Source organism: Salvelinus fontinalis, chromosome 24 (genome assembly GCF_029448725.1).
Source record: "Salvelinus fontinalis isolate EN_2023a chromosome 24, ASM2944872v1, whole genome shotgun sequence".
Taxonomy (NCBI): Eukaryota; Metazoa; Chordata; class Actinopteri; order Salmoniformes; family Salmonidae; genus Salvelinus; species Salvelinus fontinalis.
In genome coordinates, this window is record NC_074688.1 from 28,484,095 (window position 1) to 28,503,341 (window position 19,247).

Sequence of the window (19,247 nt, forward strand, 5' to 3'; positions counted from 1 at the left end):
ACGCTCTGTGCTTTCTTTATTTCATAATACTAAAGGAAATGTTTTCAGATAGAAAGTTCAGACAATGAATTGTTAAGCTCCTATTCTTTTCATTATGTTCCAATTATACGTCAAGCACAGCAATGAGGTGAAGGATGTGTTTGTAAACCTCTGAGGTTTGTTCTTGTCAATGGGGTTAAGAACACCAATAGATTATCCACACAGTCTCTCTGACACACACACACAGATACATATAAACGCACACAGACACACACATGCAGAAGTTTATCAATGTAATAGAGGTAAAAGAGGTAATAGTGACGATATGTTATTATCTTTATCAAGACCAAGGTTTATACAACCTTATAACGCATTTCAGCTGGGTGATATTTACATTCACCGTTTGGGCATTTAGCACTGACTTGCAGTCAGTGCATTCAACTAAGTTAGGTAAAACAACCACACATATTTAGGTTATCTAAAGCCCCAATCCCCCAAAATCTCCCCTGCAAGTTTGGCAGTGTTCATCCCCTTTCGAGATGACATCAATCACTCAGCAGGAACGGCATCTGGCAGCGACCCAATTCTAACCGGTACAAAGGTTATGAGCAGCTTTACAAAATCAACCTTACCTGGATAAACACAGACACACACATATACTGTACACACAAATAGGCTGGTACACGCACATACATGCACGCACACACGCACACTCCCCACTGGATAGAATTAACTTCATAGTGCCAGCATACCTTGGCATGCATCTGACAAGAACTCCCAGTACATTATATATCACACAACTCATCAATAGTCAGCTCATCTCTGCCAGGTAAAATATGTAGTCAACTCCCAGCGTAAAGTGGCATCATTTATCAATTGAATGCATTCATTTATGGAACTGAAGACTTCAACTTTGCCACGATGAATAGCCCTGTGGCTTCCTGCAAACAAGAACTAACATCAGTCTTGTAATACAGCATTATGGAAAGCTCGGAATTTCACAAACATTCTACCACAGAGGGGAGAAAGGAATCGACGTGAAGCAAATGAGAGCACTAATGCCTTGTAATGAGTTCTGTGTGGGAGTGGGCTGCGGCTGCTGCATGCTTAGTGTAGAGGTTTACGTTGGCTGTGAAAGCAGTAACACACAAACACACACACAAACAAACACAAACACACACACAGGGGAGGCAGCCTCCAGCACTGCTCAGATCATTACTAAAACCACTCATGAAAGATAAGCAGCAAGTGAACAATTATTGACTGCATTTGACATTCACCTACTCCTTGTTGAGTGCCTGTCTGACTGCCAAATGACTGATGAAACAAGCTCAGCTAATGAATGAGTCTGAAAGACAGAGAGCCGACAGAGAAACTCTTGCAGTGTTTAGAGGGAAATAGAGAAAATCCTTCATGGTTTATAAGATGAAATAGAGAACGAGAGATAGAGAAAGAGAGAGAGAGGGGGGGATAGAGAGACACCTTCATGGTTTATAAAACGAGATAGAGAACAAGAGGGAGGGAGGGAGGGAGGGAGGGAGGGAGGGAGGGAGGGAGGGAGGGAGGGAGGGAGGGAGGGAGGGAGGGAGGGAGAAAATGGGAGCGAGAGAAGGCCCAGATCCACGCCATTTGTGTGAAAAAAATACGGAGGAAAATGGGCCGCAGATCGGGCAGCCTTCTGAGAATCCGTAGGCGAGCGAGGAAACTCCCATTGCCATCCATTCCTCTTGCTAACGTGCAATCATTGGAAAATAAAATTGATGACCTATGATTAAGATTACCCTACCAACAGGACGACAAAAACTGTAACATCTTAAGTTTCACCAAGACGTGTCTGAACGACGATACGGACAATATAGAGCTAGCGGGATTTTCCATGCACCGGCAGAACAGAGACGTTATCTCTGGTAAGACGAGGGGTGGGGGTGTGTGTCTATTTGTCAATAACAGCTGGTGCGTTCTGTGATGTCTAATATTAAAGAAGTCTCGAGGTATTGCTCGCCTGAGGTAGAGTACCTTATGATAAGCTGTAGACCACACTATCTACTAAGAGAGTTTGAATCTATATTATCTATATATCTATATATTTACCACCACCTTTGCTGGCACAAAGACCGCTCTCAACCAACTATATGAGGCCATAAGCAGAGAAGAAAATACTCCACACACAGAGATGCATACAAAGCTCTCTCTCGCCCTCCATTTGGCAAATCTGACCATAATTCTTTGCCCTGATTCCTAATTACAAGCAAAAAATTAAAGCAGGAAGAACCAGTGACTCGCTCAATACGGAAGTGGTCAGATGAGGCGGATGCTACGCTACAGGACTATTTTGCTAGCACAGACTGGAATATGTTCCGGGATTCATCCAATGGCATTGAGGAGTACACCACCTCAGTCATCGGCTTCATCAAAAAGTGCATCGACGACGTCGTCCCCACAGTGACTGTACGTACATATCCCAAACAGAAGCCATTGATTACAGGAAATATCCGCATCGAGCTAAAGGCTAAAGCTGCCGCTTTCAAGGAGCGCTTATAAGAAATCGCGCTATGCCCTCAGATGAACCATCAAACAACAATACAGGATTAAGATTGAATCATACTACACCGGCTTTGACACTCGTCGGATGTGGCAGAGCTTGAAAACTATTACGGGAAACGCAGACGCGAGCTGCCCAGTGACGAGAGCCTACCAGACAAGCCTTTTATGCTCGCTTCGAAGCAAACAACACTGAAGCATGCATGAGAGTACCAGCTGTTCTGGATGGCTGTGTGATAACGCTCTCGGTAGCCGATGTGAACAAAACCTTTAAACAGGTCAACATTCACAAAGCCGCTGGGCCAGACGGATTACCAGGACGTGTACTCAAAGCATACGCAAACCAACTGTCAAGTGTTTTCACTGACAACTTCTCCCTGACCGAGTCTCTAATACCTACATGTTTCAAGCAGACAACCATAGTCCCTGTGCCCAAGGAAGCGAAGGTAACCTGCCTAAATGATTACCGCCCCGTGGCACTCACGTCGATAGCCATGAAGTGCTTTGAAAGGCTGGTCATGGTTCACATCAACAGCATCCTCCCGGACACCCTAGACCCACTCCAATTCGCATACCGCCCCAACAGATCCACAGATGACACAATCTCAATCGCATTCCACACTGCCCTTTCTCCCTGGACAAAAGGAACACCTATGTGAGAATGCTGTTCATTGACTACAGCTCAGCGTTCAACACCATAGTGTCCATGAAGCTCACCACTAAGCTAAGGATTCTGGGACTAAACACCTCCCTCTGCAACTGGATCCTGGACTTCCTGACAGACCGCCCTCAGGTGGTAAGAGTAGGCAACAACACATCTGCCACGCCAATCCTTAACACTGGGGCCCCTCAGGGGTGTGTACTTAGTCCCCTCCTGTATTCCCTGTTCACCCACGACTGTATGGCCAAACACGACTCCAACAGAATCATTAAGTTTGCTGACGATACAACAGTGGTAGGCCTGATCACCGACAACAATGAAACTCCCTATAGGGAGAAGGTCAGAAACCTGGCCGTGTGGTGCCAGGACAACAACCTCTCCCTCAATGTGAGCAAGACAAAGGAGTTGATCGTGGGACTACAGGAAAAGGCGGGCCGAACAGGCCCCCATGAACATCGACGGGGCTGTAGTGGAGCGGGTTGAGAGTTTTAAGTTCCTTGGTGTCCACATCACCAACGAACTATCATGGTCCAAACATACCAAGACAGTCGTGAAGAGGGCACGACAAAACCCTTTCCTCCTCAGGAGACTGAAAAGATTTGGCATGGGTCCCCAGATCCTCAAAAGATTCTACAGCTGCACCATCGAGAGCATCCTGACCGGTTGCATCACCGCCTGGTATGGCAACTGCTCGGCATCTGACTGTAAGGGGCTACAGAGGGTAGTGCGACCAACCCAGTACATCACTGAGGCCACGCTTCCTGCCATCCAGGACCTATACAATAGGCGGTGTCAGAGGAAAGCCCATAAAATTGTCAGAGACTCCAGTTACCCAAGTTATAGACTGTTTTCTCTGCCACCGCACGGCAAGCGGTACCGTCTAGGACCAAAAGGCTCCTCAACAGTTTCTACTCCCAAGCCATAAGACTGCTGAACAATTCATAAAATCGCCACTGGACAATTTACATTGACTCGGTACTGGTGCCCCCTGTATATAACCTCGTTATTCTTATTCTTATTGTGTTACTTTTTATTATTACTTTTTATTTTAGTCTACTTGGTAAGTATTTTCTTAACTTCTCTTGAACTGCACTGTTGGTTAAGGGCTTGTAAGTAAGCATTTCATGGTAAAGTCTACTCTTGTTGTATTTGGCCCATGAGACAAATAAAGTTTGATTTGATTTGGTACAGAAGAGAAAGAGAGAGGCAGATCCATGACATTAAGCCAACTGAGATGATAATACAGGTATTGACTGAACTTGACTCCACAGCGACGGGAAGGACTCTGAATCGGCTTGACTAACACCAGCATGATAAAAACCCATTCAATATTCTCTATGATAAAACCTAAAAAGTGTTGCACTTTACAGGGAATGGGGTGCCATTTTGGGATGCCTAGCAGGTTTTATCATAGAGAAGATTGAATGGATGACACCAGTTAACACCCCCATTCGCTCCTCATTGAGCCACACACAGAGTAGCAGATTGCTGTAATGACCTGTGTATTACCTCACTGAACCCCCTGATGTAATAACCTGTGTATTACCTCACTGAACCCCCTGATGTAATAACCTGTGTATTACCTCACTGAACCACCTGATGTAATAACCTGTGTATTACCTCACTGAACCCCCTGATGTAATAACCTGTGTATTACCTCACTGAACCCCCTGATGTAATAACCTGTGTATTACCTCACTGAACCCCCTGATGTAATAACCTGTGTATTACCTCACTGAGCCTCACTGAACCCCCTGATTACTCCCAGGTCGAGGGTAAGGGTGGGTGGGGTTGGGGGGGTGGGGGTGTACAGGTGGTGTTTAGAGGCCCAGAGAAGAGCCTGTGGGAAAAGAGGCCCTTGTCTGAGGACCTCTTTGTATTCCATCAGACCGTCACAGCCATGGAAGAGCAGAAGAAAGAACACACTGTCAGTCACTCTACTTAAACTAATCACGAAGCACCAGCCGCATCCACCACCATTTACACCGCCTCACATGGCAACTACATCCTGAATGGCACCCAATTCGCTATATAGTGCACTACTTTTCACCAGGGCCAATAGGGCTTTGGTCAAAAGTAGTGCCCTATGTGGGGAATAAGGTGCAATTTGGGACGCAGACACTACCTCTCATCGCAGACACTACCTCTCATCGCAGACACTACCTCTCATCGCAGACACTGCCTCTCATCGCAGACACTACCTCTCATCGCAGACACTGCCTCTCATCGCAGACACTACCTCTCATCGCAGACACTACCTCTCATCGCAGACACTGCCTCTCATCGCAGACACTACCTCTCATCGCAGACACTACCTCGAGACACTACCTCTCATCGCAGACACTGCCTCTCATCGCAGACACTACCTCTCATCGCAGACACTACCTCTCATCGCAGACACTACCTCTCATCGCAGACACTACCTCTCATCGCAGACACTGCCTCTCATCGCAGACACCTCTCATCGCAGACACTGCCTCTCATCGCAGACACTACCTCTCATCGCAGACACTGCCTCTCATCGCAGACACTACCTCTCATCGCAGACACTACCTCTCATCGCAGACACTACCTCTCATCGCAGACACTACCTCTCATCGCAGACACTACCTCTCATCGCAGACACTACCTCTCATCGCAGACACTGCCTCTCATCGCAGACACGGCCTCTCATCGCAGACACTGCCTCTCATCGCAGACACTGCCTCTCATCGCAGACACTACCTCTCATCGCAGACACTGCCTCTCATCGCAGACACTGCCTCTCATCGCAGACACTGCCTCTCATCGCAGACACTACCTCTCATCGCAGACACTACCTCTCATCGCAGACACTACCTCTCATCGCAGACACTGCCTCTCATCGCAGACACTACCTCTCATCGCAGACACTGCCTCTCATCGCAGACACTACCTCTCATCGCAGACACTGCCTCTCATCGCAGACACTGCCTCTCATCGCAGACACTGCCTCTCATCGCAGACACTACCTCTCATCGCAGACACTGCCTCTCATCGCAGACACTGCCTCTCATCGCAGACACTGCCTCTCATCGCAGCCACTGCCTCTCATCGCAGACACTACCTCTCATCGCAGACACTGCCTCTCATCTCAGACACGGCCTCTCATCTCAGACACTGCCTCTCATCGCAGACACTGCCTCTCATCGCAGACACTGCCTCTCATCGCAGACACTGCCTCTCATCGCAGACACTGCCTCTCATCGCAGACACTACCTCTCATCGCAGACACTGCCTCTCATCGCAGACACTGCCTCTCATCGCAGACACTGCCTCTCATCGCAGACACTGCCTCTCATCGCAGACACTACCTCTCATCGCAGACACTACCTCTCATCGCAGACACTGCCTCTCATCGCAGACACTGCCTCTCATCGCAGACACTGCCTCTCATCGCAGACACTACCTCTCATCGCAGACACTACCTCTCATCGCAGACACTGCCTCTCATCGCAGACACTGCCTCTCATCGCAGACACTACCTCTCATCGCAGACACTGCCTCTCATCGCAGACACTACCTCTCATCGCAGACACTACCTCTCATCGCAGACACTACCTCTCATCGCAGACACTGCCTCTCATCGCAGACACTACCTCTCATCGCAGACACTGCCTCTCATCGCAGACACTGCCTCTCATCGCAGACACTGCCTCTCATCGCAGACACTGCCTCTCATCGCAGACACTGCCTCTCATCGCAGACAGAGCTCAAGGTGAGAGTATTGTTATGCTAATTCAAGTGGCCCAATGAATGTTACTTTTATTACATTGCTGAGAGGTGTTCAACAGGAGTCCTGTGAATTGGACTTGTGCTACATATTGATCCAACATACTGTACGTATACAATTCCAGCCTGCTTCCACATCCCCCTTAGAGAAACCTCACAGTGCTGTAGGCCTACATGCTAAACGTGATAAAATCATGCCCCAACAAGCTGCTGGAACAACTGAAGATTCCTTACTGCCTCAAAGAACAGTTCCTGCTTTAAAGTAAATTTTGTCAAAACGTTTTAAACAGATTTCCATCAGAGTCGTCTCTCTGGCCTCACTCAAGCAGAACTTCAAGCGGGGGGGACTTCAACATTGTTTTATATGCTGCTGTTGTTGTTAAAAGGGATTACCTGCTGCTCGGTTCTATACCACTATGTTATATCTAGAGCCCCATTCATGCCAATGCACTCATCTACTGCAGCTTAGATTTTCTCCTTCACTGAAAAGATTAGGCTCCAGCTGGAAAATCCTCCATCCACAATGTTGGCTCACAAAAAGCCTCTCAACTATTAAAATAGTTAGATGTGGTATTATTTGATGTAAACAAGCACCATCAGTAAAACATTTATAGAATGACTTACCATTGTCCTCAATGGAGAAAAAGAAGATGTCGCTCGTAGCATTGTGACCATCTCTTAGCACGTAGCAAATCTTCATGTCATCAATTTCAGCTGAAAAATACAATCAGATATAATTTACTCTTCTACTCGTCTATAAACATATTGCGCTTGAATGTATAGTTCATTCCTTGCATGTTGCCTAATAGACTTAAGAAAGAGTGAGAAAATGAATAACGCTGATATGCTAGGCAGGGTACATAATACAATACAATATTACATTTGATATGCATATCTGTGATGAACAGTTGTTAGACAGTTCTCTATTATAGCTTTTCTGATGTGGCCTAAGACTACTTCTACATCTCATATCACTGAACTACTTCAACCTACTTGCCTGGTACGGCAACTGCTCGGCCTCAGACCGCAAGGCACTACAGAGGGTAGTGCGTACGGCCCAGTACATCACTGGGGCCAAGCTTCCTACCACCCAGGACCTCTAAACCAGGCAGCGTCAGAGGAAGTCCCTAAAAATTGTCAAAGACTTCAGCCACCCAAGTCCTACACTGTTCTCTCTGCTACCACACGGCAAGCGGTAACGGAGCACCAAGTCTAGGTCCAAAAGGCTTCTTAATGACAACGTAAGCCATAAGACTCCTTAAAAGCTAATCAAAGGGCTACCCAGACTCCTCTTTTACGCTGCTGCTACTCTCTGTTTATTATCTATGTATAGTCACTTTAACTCTACCTACATGTACATATTACCTCAATTATCTCGACAACCGGTGCCCCTGCACATTGACTCTTTACCGGTATCCCCTGTATATAGCCTCGCTATTGTTATTTTACTGGTGCTGTTTAATTATTTATTTTTATTTTTATTTTTTTCAATTTTTTACTTAACACGTATTTTTCTTTAAACTTCTTAAAGCATTGTTGGTTAAGGGCTTGTAAGTAAGCATTTCACCGTAAGGTCTACAGCTGTTGTATTCGGCGCATGTGACAAATACAATTTGATTTGATTTATACACTGTTGGACAACTTATATGGATGAAGCCTCAGCAGTAAAAAAGAAGAAGAACACAGGAGAGGAGGGCTGAATTAACTCAGGCTGTTTAGTGTCTGTCTATCTATTAGTCTGCTGAAAGACAGGGACCATAAAGAAGAGGCAGACTGCAGAAGCTACACCACATCACATCTGTCTGCCGCATCCGCTAACAACGCTATGCTGGAGTGGGTTCTTAAGACTGATACTATCTAGGAGGAGCGTTGGTTCTGGAGTGGCTTCTTTATAGGTCGGGAGGCTGCTATCAGGGAGGAGGGTGTGAGGTGTATTACTGCTATCTTCTATATTTGATGTCAAAACATTTCCCTTCAAAGCGGCCGGCTCATAAAAATGTAAAGCCAGTTTTGGGACACTGCCGCCGGCTATGCCGGATAAGCTAGAGTTATTTACTGTCTGTTTACCAGCGATGGATCTGCCTGAAATATTTAACAGGTTTGCAGAAGGAGAAAGCAGCGGGAGGAGAATGGGGATGAATGGGGGTCGGTAAATAAAGGAGAGAATGGGTCTATGTCCAACCCAAATGGCACCCTATTTCCTATACTGTATAGTGCACTACTTTTTACCAGAGCCCATAGAAGTGCACTATATATGGAATAAGGTGCCATTTGGGATGCAGCCATATAGAGATCGATTGGGGTCTAATTCATACATTCCTTACTGACTGTGTTACTATTTACTTACCCTACCTTTTCATTTGTACTGTAGACTGGGCTGTATGTATGTAGTTATTCTATACTGTAGCTATTTCTGAGGCTTAAACAAAGGTTGGCCTGCTGTCACTGTGAGTGAAGTTAACACATCTCTCTCTCTCTCTCTCTCTCTCTCTCTCTCAATCTCTCTCCCTACCTCTCTCTCTCCCTCTCCTCCACTCTCTCTCTACTGTATCTCTCGCTACCTCTCTATTTGCTCTCTTTCTCTCTCTCTCTGCCTCCCTCACTCTCAGACAGGGTATTCATGTTCTCACTCTCTATTCTTCATGTCTGTGGCCCCCTACCTTCATGTAAGGTCAAATCTGCTGGTATTTACTCAAGCGCTATAATACTCTGTAGAAGATTACTAGATGAGGTTTGGGGCAGGAGAAACCACTGCCCTGTGAAAACCTATCTTTCTGTTTGAAGAAATTGTTGAACGCCATTCAAAAACACCTCTAGAAAGACAAAAGATTTCTCTGTCAAGTTAAGCTTAATTTCTGAACACCACTGTGCAGTTGCGGCCAATGACCATACTACAGTAGTTACATAGTACCATTATACAGGTAAGTAAGCTCTTAATCCATTATAAGGGCAACAGCGCTACAGCTCTAAGTGAGAATTACTCAACAGCTTATGAAGAATGAAAAAAAAAACACATTGGACAATAAAGTTATATTGTACTTGTAAAAGACTAAAGTATAGTAGAGTATATCTTTTTATTTCAAGTAACGGTCGTCTTACCTTGAGTGAATGTGGTGACGGTAGTGTTGCCTGTACCCAGGTTGATGAGGTATCCATGTTCTGGTCCCACGGTGATCTTAAAGGTGACAGATAGCTGAAGACTATCCCTGTCCTCGGCCTTAAGAGTCTTAGAGGTGATGAGGAACCCCAGGTGACCCGTCTCTAACACCCTCAGGGTGGGCCCCCCTTTATTCACCACGATCTGGGGCACCCCGTTATCCACCGACAGGACCGTGATCTTCATCATCTGGGGGCGCCGCGTCTCAAACACGGTGTCTGGGAACACGTAGAAGTCGGTGTGCGTCCCGTCAGTCACGGTAAAGGAGAAAGAATCCTTGGAGGACTCAGTACCGTCGTGTTTGTAGCTGATGAGGTTCTCGTTCAGGTCCTGTTTGGTGAAGGAGGAGACGGGGCGGGTATTGTTGAAGAGGAGGCGACCGTGGACAGGGACCTGGGTGACCGTGAACTTCAGGAGGGAGTCAGCCGTGTCGCGGTCCTCTGCGGTCAGCTCGAAGGGCGTGATGAGTTTGTTCTCTCCCTCGTTAACCACCAGGCTGTGAACCGTTAGAACCGGTTTCTTGTTGTCCACGTCGGTGATGGAGATACGGAACGTGCGGAACACAGGGTTGTAACCGTCGGTGACCTCGAACTCAAAGCTGTCCATCTTCACCTCATCATCGGCCGTGTGGATGTAGTACACCTGTATTATTATACAAATTGCACACATGAAAAGACAATACAATAAGCCATTGAAAATGTTCACAGAAAAACAAAGGATAAAATCATGAGTATTTAAAAAAAAAATTGAGAATAACACAAAGGAAAAAAAACAAAAGATCAAAGTACCTTGCTCCCAGCTAGCTGGAGCTGGGTAAAGGAGGAGATGGGCATTCCAGGGCCGTCGGTACACTCCAGATGGCCTCTCTGTGGGGCTCTGGTGATGGTGAAAACCAGGTGTTCGTCGGGACTGTTGAGGTCACTGGTGCTGAGCAGGTCTGTGGTCAACGTTACTCTACCGCCTTCTTTCAGAGAGACCCCCTTACTGACCACGTCAGGGAACACCATGTCGATGCCGCCCACCGTCACGTAGAAGTACCTGTCAAAAGACAAAAAGAATATAACAAATAAACAAAACAAACAATTGCAAGACGATCCATTAGGAGACACCCTGACAAACTGAAATGTCATACCTAGCAAGAATCATCATCATTTTTTTTTCAAGTTGATTATTCTATTGTTGTAGTTGTGGTGTATTGTTTGTATTTTAGAAAACCTCAATAAACACATTTGTAAAAATGAAGTACCTGTCTATCAGAGGGTTGATCCCGTCCGTCACGTCAAACTTGATAAGGTCCCGGATTCCTTCCTGCCCATTGTGGATATAGACGATGAGAGCCTGGTCCACCTGGTACTGGGTGAAGTTCATCCCCACTGTGATGTTCTCTAACGTCCCGTAAGGGGTTCTCCTCTGTAACAACCCCTGGCCCGGCCCGTAGCGAACAACGTACGTCAGAGTACTATCCTCAGAGTCCAGGTCGGTGGCTTTTAAAACGTTGTTATCGATCACTTTAACGTCTCCTATCTCTATCTCCAAACCGTCGTTGATGGCCATCCTGGGTGTCTCGTCATCTACAGAGATGATCATAACAATGATGGTCTTCTCCACGGTATATTTACCGTCCGTCAGGATTAAGTCAAAACTGTCCTCCTTGGTCTCCGAGTCATCGTGTTCATACACTATACTGGAGGCTTCCCTGATCTGGTCCAGAGTGAAGTTGGTGACTGTGACGGTGCCGGTTGTCAGCTGGTTGAGGATGAAGCCGTGCTTTGGTGGTTTGGTGATGATGAAAGTGAGTTCGTCCGAGGGGATGTCCGTGTCGGCTCCGTTCAGGATGGGTGTGTCGATGACGATATTCATCCCTTCCATGACGACAAACTCCCTCATATAGATCTCTGGCTTCTCATCGTTGGACGGGATGATAGCAATGGGGAAGAAATGTCTCTCTGAGAAGTTGATGCCGTCAGAGCATCTGAACGTGAACCTGTCCTCTACCGGCTCCACTCTTTTATGGATGCTTTGGACGTAGTAGATGTGGTTTTGTCTGATGTCCTTGATGGTGAATGCACTGATCGCTGTCCCAGACCTGGACTTCTCTGAGCCTGGGGCCGGGGAGATGTTCTCCACGTAGCCTGACGTGGGCTGAACGATGATGGTACAAAGCAGGTCGTCATTAGGAGTGTCCATATCATCAGCGCTAATGTGAAAAATCTCAATCACATTCTTCTCTCCCTCTACGACAGTGAACTGTGGGCCTACGAACACCTCTGGAGCCTGGCTGTCCATGGGTAGGATGGTGATCTGAACCCTGACCCCCGTGACCCTGTTGCCCCCTACCGTCCACTCATCAGACATGTCTGTCAGCGTCAGATTAAAGTAGTCGTATTTAGTGGTGGGGCCGATCTCTCCGCTGGTGTGGGCGTACACCACCAGTCCGTTGATGACGTCAGCCTGGGTGAAGCTCCCTGATTGAACCCCGTTCACCAGGATCTCCCCGAAAACCGGTGGGTCCTCCAGGATGAAGGTCAAACGGAGGTCGTCTGTGTCCTCGTCCCGCCCCTGGATGACTTTAGTCGTGATCTCAGTGGCTCCGTTCTCCAGGACGTCAATGTAGGACCCGACGGTTCCGGCCGGTAGGCTGATGGTCGGGGTCTCGTCATCAATGGGCTTCACGGTAACCCTGATGGTGATGGTCACAACATGGATGCCGTCACTGACATCCAGCTGAAAGAAATCGCTGGTGGACTCGTCTCCTTTGTGGATGTAGGAGATCCTGTCGTTAGCGATGTCCAACAGGTTGAACGCGTCTCCTTTGGTCAGGTCGGTGAAAGTGTACTGGACCGTGCCGTGCTGAGGGGGCTGAGTTAGAGTGAAGGAGATCTGGCTACTGTCCGTGTCTAAGTCCACAGTATCCAGCTCAGCTCTGGTGATTTTGTGTGTTCCCCGCTCGAATATAATGAAGCCAGTGTTGGTTATCTGAGGCGGCTTGTTGTCGACAGGCTGCAGGAATATAGAGAACGTTCCGGTGACAGTATTCCCTGACGTATCCTCCACCGTGTACTGGAGCTGCAGAACATGGGCTGTGATCCCCAGCTCCAGGTCAGGTGGTTTGTATGATATCTTATGGTGATTGACCTGAGCCTGAGTAAACTCAGTCACTACAGTGTCTGGACTCTCTGTTAAAACAATAGACCCCAGTACCACAGGGCTGTTCTCGTCTGTGTCTGTCGGGGGGTGGGTGACGGTGTACTTCAGATCTCTGTCCTCTGAGTCCAGGTCAGTGTAGCGTAGAAACTTCTTACGGAAGTAGGTGAGCTGGTACTCGTGTACGGTCATCTGGAGGGTGGTACCAGGATACAGCTCAGGGGGGATGTCATCCACAGGCAGAACCTTGATGATGAACGAGCTCTGTTTTGATTGGTTAGGGGGGTCATTATCATCCTGGACCCGGAATACAAACTGGTCCATGACTGTGTCAGTGCTGTGAGGCCCTGTGTGTCTGTAAAACAACTTCCCATCTGTGATATCCTGCTGCAGCCACTCTGTAACCTCTTTCTCATACAGCTCATCCTCAGCATTAAACCTCCAGGTGGATGGGTCCTCTGGGGCCTCTGACTGCCTCAGCAGCACCTCCCCTATAGGCGAGAACGGTGCCTCTATGGCGAACCTGATAGTGGAGTCCTCAGAGTCGATGTCTGCAGCGCTGAGTGTGAGTGGCGAAATGAGCATCATCTGGTTCTTGAAGAGAATTAACCCCGTGTTGGCATTGATAATGGGCGGCTCATCATCCGTGGGAACGATTGTCAGGGGAAACAGGAACTCCACCTCGTGCTTCCCATCTGTCATCCGGAAGATAATGTTGTCGCTGTACGTGTCGCTGCCGTCGTGCTGGTAGATGGCCACGCCTCCGTCCAGATCAGCCGGGGTGAAGAACTTCCTGCGTGACCCGAGCACTGTCAGCTGGCCATGCCGCAACCCGTCGACCACCGTGATCTTGACATCATCCAGGTTGTCCTCGTCACTGACCTCTAGGTTATGAGAGCTGGACAGTGGTCTGGACTGACCCTCGTAGAGAAGCTGACCCGTATTCCTGGTGACTACTGGAGCAAGCGTGTTCATAGGTTTCACTACAATCATGAAGGCAAACGGGTCAGACACAGCCCCCTCAGTGTCCACCACCTCAAACTCTATCTGGAAGATACGTTCTGTCTCAGAGTCCACAGACGGAGGCTTGTAGGCTATCTTTAGTTCTTTGAGGTCTCCCTGGTAGAAAGAGGTGATGGGCAGGTTCCGGTCATCTGTACTGACTATGTACCCCTCCTCGAAGGAGAGGGAGGAGGTGATGTTGAAGATAAGGTTGTCAGGGTTAGACTCAATGTCCTCAGCAGCCAGCATGTCGGGGGTGATGGCTGTCATGACAAACTGATCCACCTCCATCATCATCATGGCCACGAAGCTGGGTTTAGGATCCGTGTTTTCCTCTCCATCCTTTATACGCACCATCATCTGGAAAAACTCCTGCTTCAGCAGATTACCCTCTTTATCTTGTAATTCCACAATCATTGGGAAATAATCTCTATTGGGTGATTTGTGTGCAAAAGTGTGCTGATAGCGTATATTCATTTGAATAAATTCGTCACAGTCCACCATTTTTCCAAGTTTTCTCTCATCCACAAGCTTCCCATACCTGGGCAATGCACTGCCACTGGAGAGAGACGTTATTTTACACTGATGTTCACTTCTATCATAGGTGAACTCCAGAATCTTACTGTCAATGGAGTTACTAGTGCCAAGCAGTTTGTCAACAGTCAGAGGCATGTTTCTGGTTAACACTTCCAACTGTGTGAAAATCACCTCCACTTCCATCATAAACGGGATGATTATGGTGTCGGTATGAGTGTCATATCTGAGCTGTAGCCTCACCCTATCCCGCGGGGGGCTCCTGGATCCGAAGTGAGAATACTTTACGTCATTGGGACCAAATTCACAGGGAAACTTTTTGGGAGAGAGCTGCCCGGGCCTCTGGGAGAGCGGGTCGTTATCCAGAACCGTTATACTACATCTGTCTCCCGGTTGTACTTGGATTACCAGATCATTGATAGGATCAATGAATACTGCTCTCCCGAAAGGCACGCGTATTCCATTGTTGGCCACCAATATAGCATCCTCTGACAGTTCCGATCTCAATGCGTATGATAATCCATAACTGTCGAAAACCTGCGCAGCGGAGTCACCTGTCACAATCACCGCGATCAAAGCAGAGAGCAAAAAAATAGCGCCAGTACCAGTCCCTTGGCGTTGCAACAGCGGAGAAATAATCCAAGCCATTTGGAGAGAGAAGCCAATGCAAAAACGCGTAGAATTTTACACATAAAATACAGAAAAAAGCTGTGCAGTGAGCAGTGTAGCTAAAGTTATGAGAGTATAAAATGAGTGTTGATAAATATCTCACTCGCATCCGCGCTGAGGTGTACCATTCTCTCTCTCTCCGCTGCTCTCTTCTGTTCAGGATAAACTTAATGTACTTGGAGCCCCGGAGTGAGAGATACGCCCTCTCGTCCGCCGATTGGAGAATATTTAGGCTGGAATGCGTTTATTGATTTTTGAATGGAAGGGAAAGATGTCAATCAAAACCCGAAAACGCTAGTGCATGGTTTGGATTTGAAGAAGCAGGTTGATTAAGGTGCGAAATTCTACCGAAAAATACATTTAAACTTGAATAGGAATGATGTGTTCAGTCAGGTAGGCTTTAATAAACCAATAAACCTTAAATGGGCAATCTGCAGTTAAAACAATGACAAAGCAGTCAGGCACCCCCGCCACGGATTTGGTAAATAGCTGCGTGATGGGGATGGAGACATTTAACCACTCAAATTTCATAGACAGAGCTATGGATACAAGGACTGACCATCCATGAGATGGTCGTTTTAACCATGTTTTGAGGCGATACAGTGTTTGTTTACAGTTACTTTGTTTACAAACAAAAGAGTAAAACAAGCTTATATTTTATCACAATTTAACTAAGGTCATGAGGCATGTATACATAGTTTTTTTCAAAGAATCTATGGGTATAGATAGGCATATGGGTATTTAAAAGTCCACAAATGGATATAGCAATCATAGTGCCCCTTGAATCACTTTCTTTTGTAATTAGTTTACAGTAGGCCTAAACACAAATGTCCAAAACATATTAGGCTTAATTGACCCTCTTCAACAGCAATGGAAAAGCTGTAGGTAAGTCGGTTATTATTGCCCAAAAAATTACAACATTTTAATAATAAGCCTATATATAACAAGTCAACACAGTATATCAATAAATAGGATGAACTATGCTACATTAACATAACAAATCTCCATCAACATTTCATGAAGATATTTTTACAAAACATTTTGATTTGCATCAAATAGTTTACACATTATATCCTAAAATAGAGGATTATATGTGTATAAAAATCAAAATAGGTTAGAGTTTAAGGACACATGTTCGAGCTCCCTCTTGTGGTGTAATAGAATGTATCGTTTTGGGTAGCTCTGGTCCAGGGCAAAGCCATCTATGGTATACACTACCTTTCAAAAGTTTGGGGTCACTTAGACATGTCCTGGTTTTTGAAAGAAAAGCACATTTTTTGTCCATTAAAATAAAATAAAATAGATCAGAAATACAGTGTAGACATTGTTAATGTTGTAAATGTCTATTTTAGCTGGAAATGGCAGATTCTTTATGGAATATCTACATAGGCGTACAGAGGCCCATTATCAGCAACGTCACTCCTGTGTTACAGTGGCACGTTGTGTTAGCTAATCCAAGTTGATCCTTTTAAAAGGCTAATTGATCATTAGAAAACCCTTTTGCAATTATGTTAGCACAGGGGAAAACTGTTATTCTGATTAAAGAAGCAATAAAACTGGCCTTCTTCAGACTAGTTGAGTATCTGGAGCATCAGCATTTGTGGGTTCAATTACAGGCTCCAAATGGCTAGAAACAAAGCACTTTCTTCTGAAACTTGTCAGTCTATTCTTGTTCTGAGAAATGAAGGCTATTCCATGCGAGAAATTGCCAAGACACTGAAGATCTTGTACAATGCTGTGTACTCTCCCCTTCACAGAACAGCACAAACTGTCTCTAACCAGAATAGAAAGAGGAGTGGGAGGCCCCGGTGCACAACTGAGCAAGAGGACAAGTACATTAGAGTGTCTAGTTTGAGAAACAGACGCCTCACAAGTCCTCAACTGGCAGCTTCATTAAATAGTACCCACCAAACACCAGTCTCAACGTTAACAGTGAAGAGGATACTCCGGGATGCTGGCCTTCTAGGCAGAGTTGCAAAGAAAAATACATATCTCAGACTGGCCAATAAAAATAAAATATTAAGATTAGAGTGTCTAGAAAAACAAACAAATATGGAGATGAGGTAGGTAGTTGGTTGGATGGATGGGCTATTTACAGATGGGCTGTGTACAGCTGCAGCGATCGGTAAGCTGCTTTGACAGCTGACGCTTAAAGTTAGTGAGGGAGATATAAGTCTCCAACTTCAGTGATTTTTGCAATTCGTTCCAGTCATTGGCAGCAGAGAACTGGAAGGAAAGGCGGCCAAACGAGGTGTTAGCTTTGGGGATGACCAGTGAAATATACCTGCTGGAGCGTGTGCTACGGGTGGGTGTTGCTATGGTGATCAGTGAGCTGAGATAAGCCGGAGCTTTACCTAGCAAAGACTTATAGATGACCTGGAGCCAGTGAGTTTGGCAATGAATATGTAGCAAGGACCAGCCAACGAGAACATACAGGTAGTATATGGGGCTTTAGTGACAAAACGGATGGCACTGTGATATACTGCATCCAATTTGATGAGTAGAGTGATGGAGGCTATTTTGTAAAGGACAACGCCGAAGTCAAGGATCGGTAGGATAGTCAGTTTTACGAGGTTATGTTTGGCAGCATGAGTGAAGGAGGCTTGTTGCGAAATAGGAAGCCGATTCTAGATTTAACTTTTTTAACTGTGTCTCGACCTAGGTTTGGCAAATCTAAACATGGCGGTGTTCGCCTTTTTTTTTTTTTTTTTTTTTTTTACCTTTATTTAACTAGGCAAGTCAGTTAAGAACAAATTCTTATTTTCAATGACGGCCTAGGAACAGTGGGTTAACTGCCTGTTCAGGGGCAGAACGACAGATTTGTACCTTGTCAGCTCGGGGATTTGAACTTGCAACCTTCCGGTTACTAGTCCAACACTCTAACCACTAGGCTACGCTGCCTTAGCAATCTCACTAGGATAAAGACCTCCTCCATTCCTGCCATTATTGAAAGAGATTGTGATACCTCACATCTCAAAATAGGGCTACTTAATGTTAGATCCCTCACTTCAAAGGCAGTTATAGTCAATTAACTAATCACTGATCATAATCTTGATGTGATTGGGTGATTGGCCTGACTGAAACATGGCTTAAGCCTGATGAATTTACTGTGTTAAATGAGGCCTCACCTCCTGGTTACACTAGTGACCATATCCCCCGTGCATCCCGCAAAGGCGGAGGTGTTGCTAACATTTACGATAGCAAATTTCAATTTACAAAAAAAAAAAGACGTTTTCGTCTTTTGAGCTTCTAGTCATGAAATCTATGCAGCCTACTCAATGACTTTTTATAGCTACTGTTTACAGGCTTCCCGAGCCATATACAGCGTTCCTCACTGAGTTCCCTGAATTCCTATCGGACCTTGTAGTCATAGCAGATAATATTCAAATTTTTGGTGATTTTAATATTCACATGGAAAAGTCCCAGACCCACTCCAAAAGGCTTTCGGAGCCATCATCGACTCAGTGGGTTTTGTCCAACATGTCTCTGGACCTACTCACTGTCACAGTCATACTCTGGACCTAGTTTTGTCCCATGGAATAAATGTTGTAGATCTTAATGTTTTTCCTCATAATCCTGGACTATCGGACCACCATTTTATTACGTTTGCAATCGCAACAAATAATCTGCTCAGACCCCAACCAAGGAGCATCAAAAGTCGTGCTATAAATTCTCAGACAACACAAAAATTCCTTGATGCCCTTCCAGACTCCCTCTGCCTACCCAAGGACGTCAGAGGACAAAAATCAGTTAACCACCTAACTGAGGAACTCAATTTAACCTTGCGCAATACCCTAGATGCAGTTGCAA

At 46.0% G+C, this 19,247-nt stretch overlaps 1 protein-coding gene across 1 annotated transcript in view; it reads right to left on the reverse strand.

The window, feature by feature from the left end:
• The window catches only part of LOC129822231 (FRAS1-related extracellular matrix protein 2-like), a 125,559-nt gene extending 109,986 nt beyond the window's left edge, over positions 1 to 15,573 (reverse strand). The window contains exons 1-4 of the mRNA XM_055880329.1: positions 11,335 to 15,573; positions 10,877 to 11,126; positions 10,031 to 10,730; positions 7,556 to 7,645 (exon numbers count right to left, since the gene is read on the reverse strand). Coding sequence (XP_055736304.1) covers positions 7,556 to 7,645; positions 10,031 to 10,730; positions 10,877 to 11,126; positions 11,335 to 15,416 — 5,122 coding nt within the window. The 5' untranslated portion in view covers positions 15,417 to 15,573. The remainder of the gene's footprint in view (positions 1 to 7,555; positions 7,646 to 10,030; positions 10,731 to 10,876; positions 11,127 to 11,334) is intronic.
• Between the last annotated feature and the right edge of the window lie 3,674 nt (positions 15,574 to 19,247).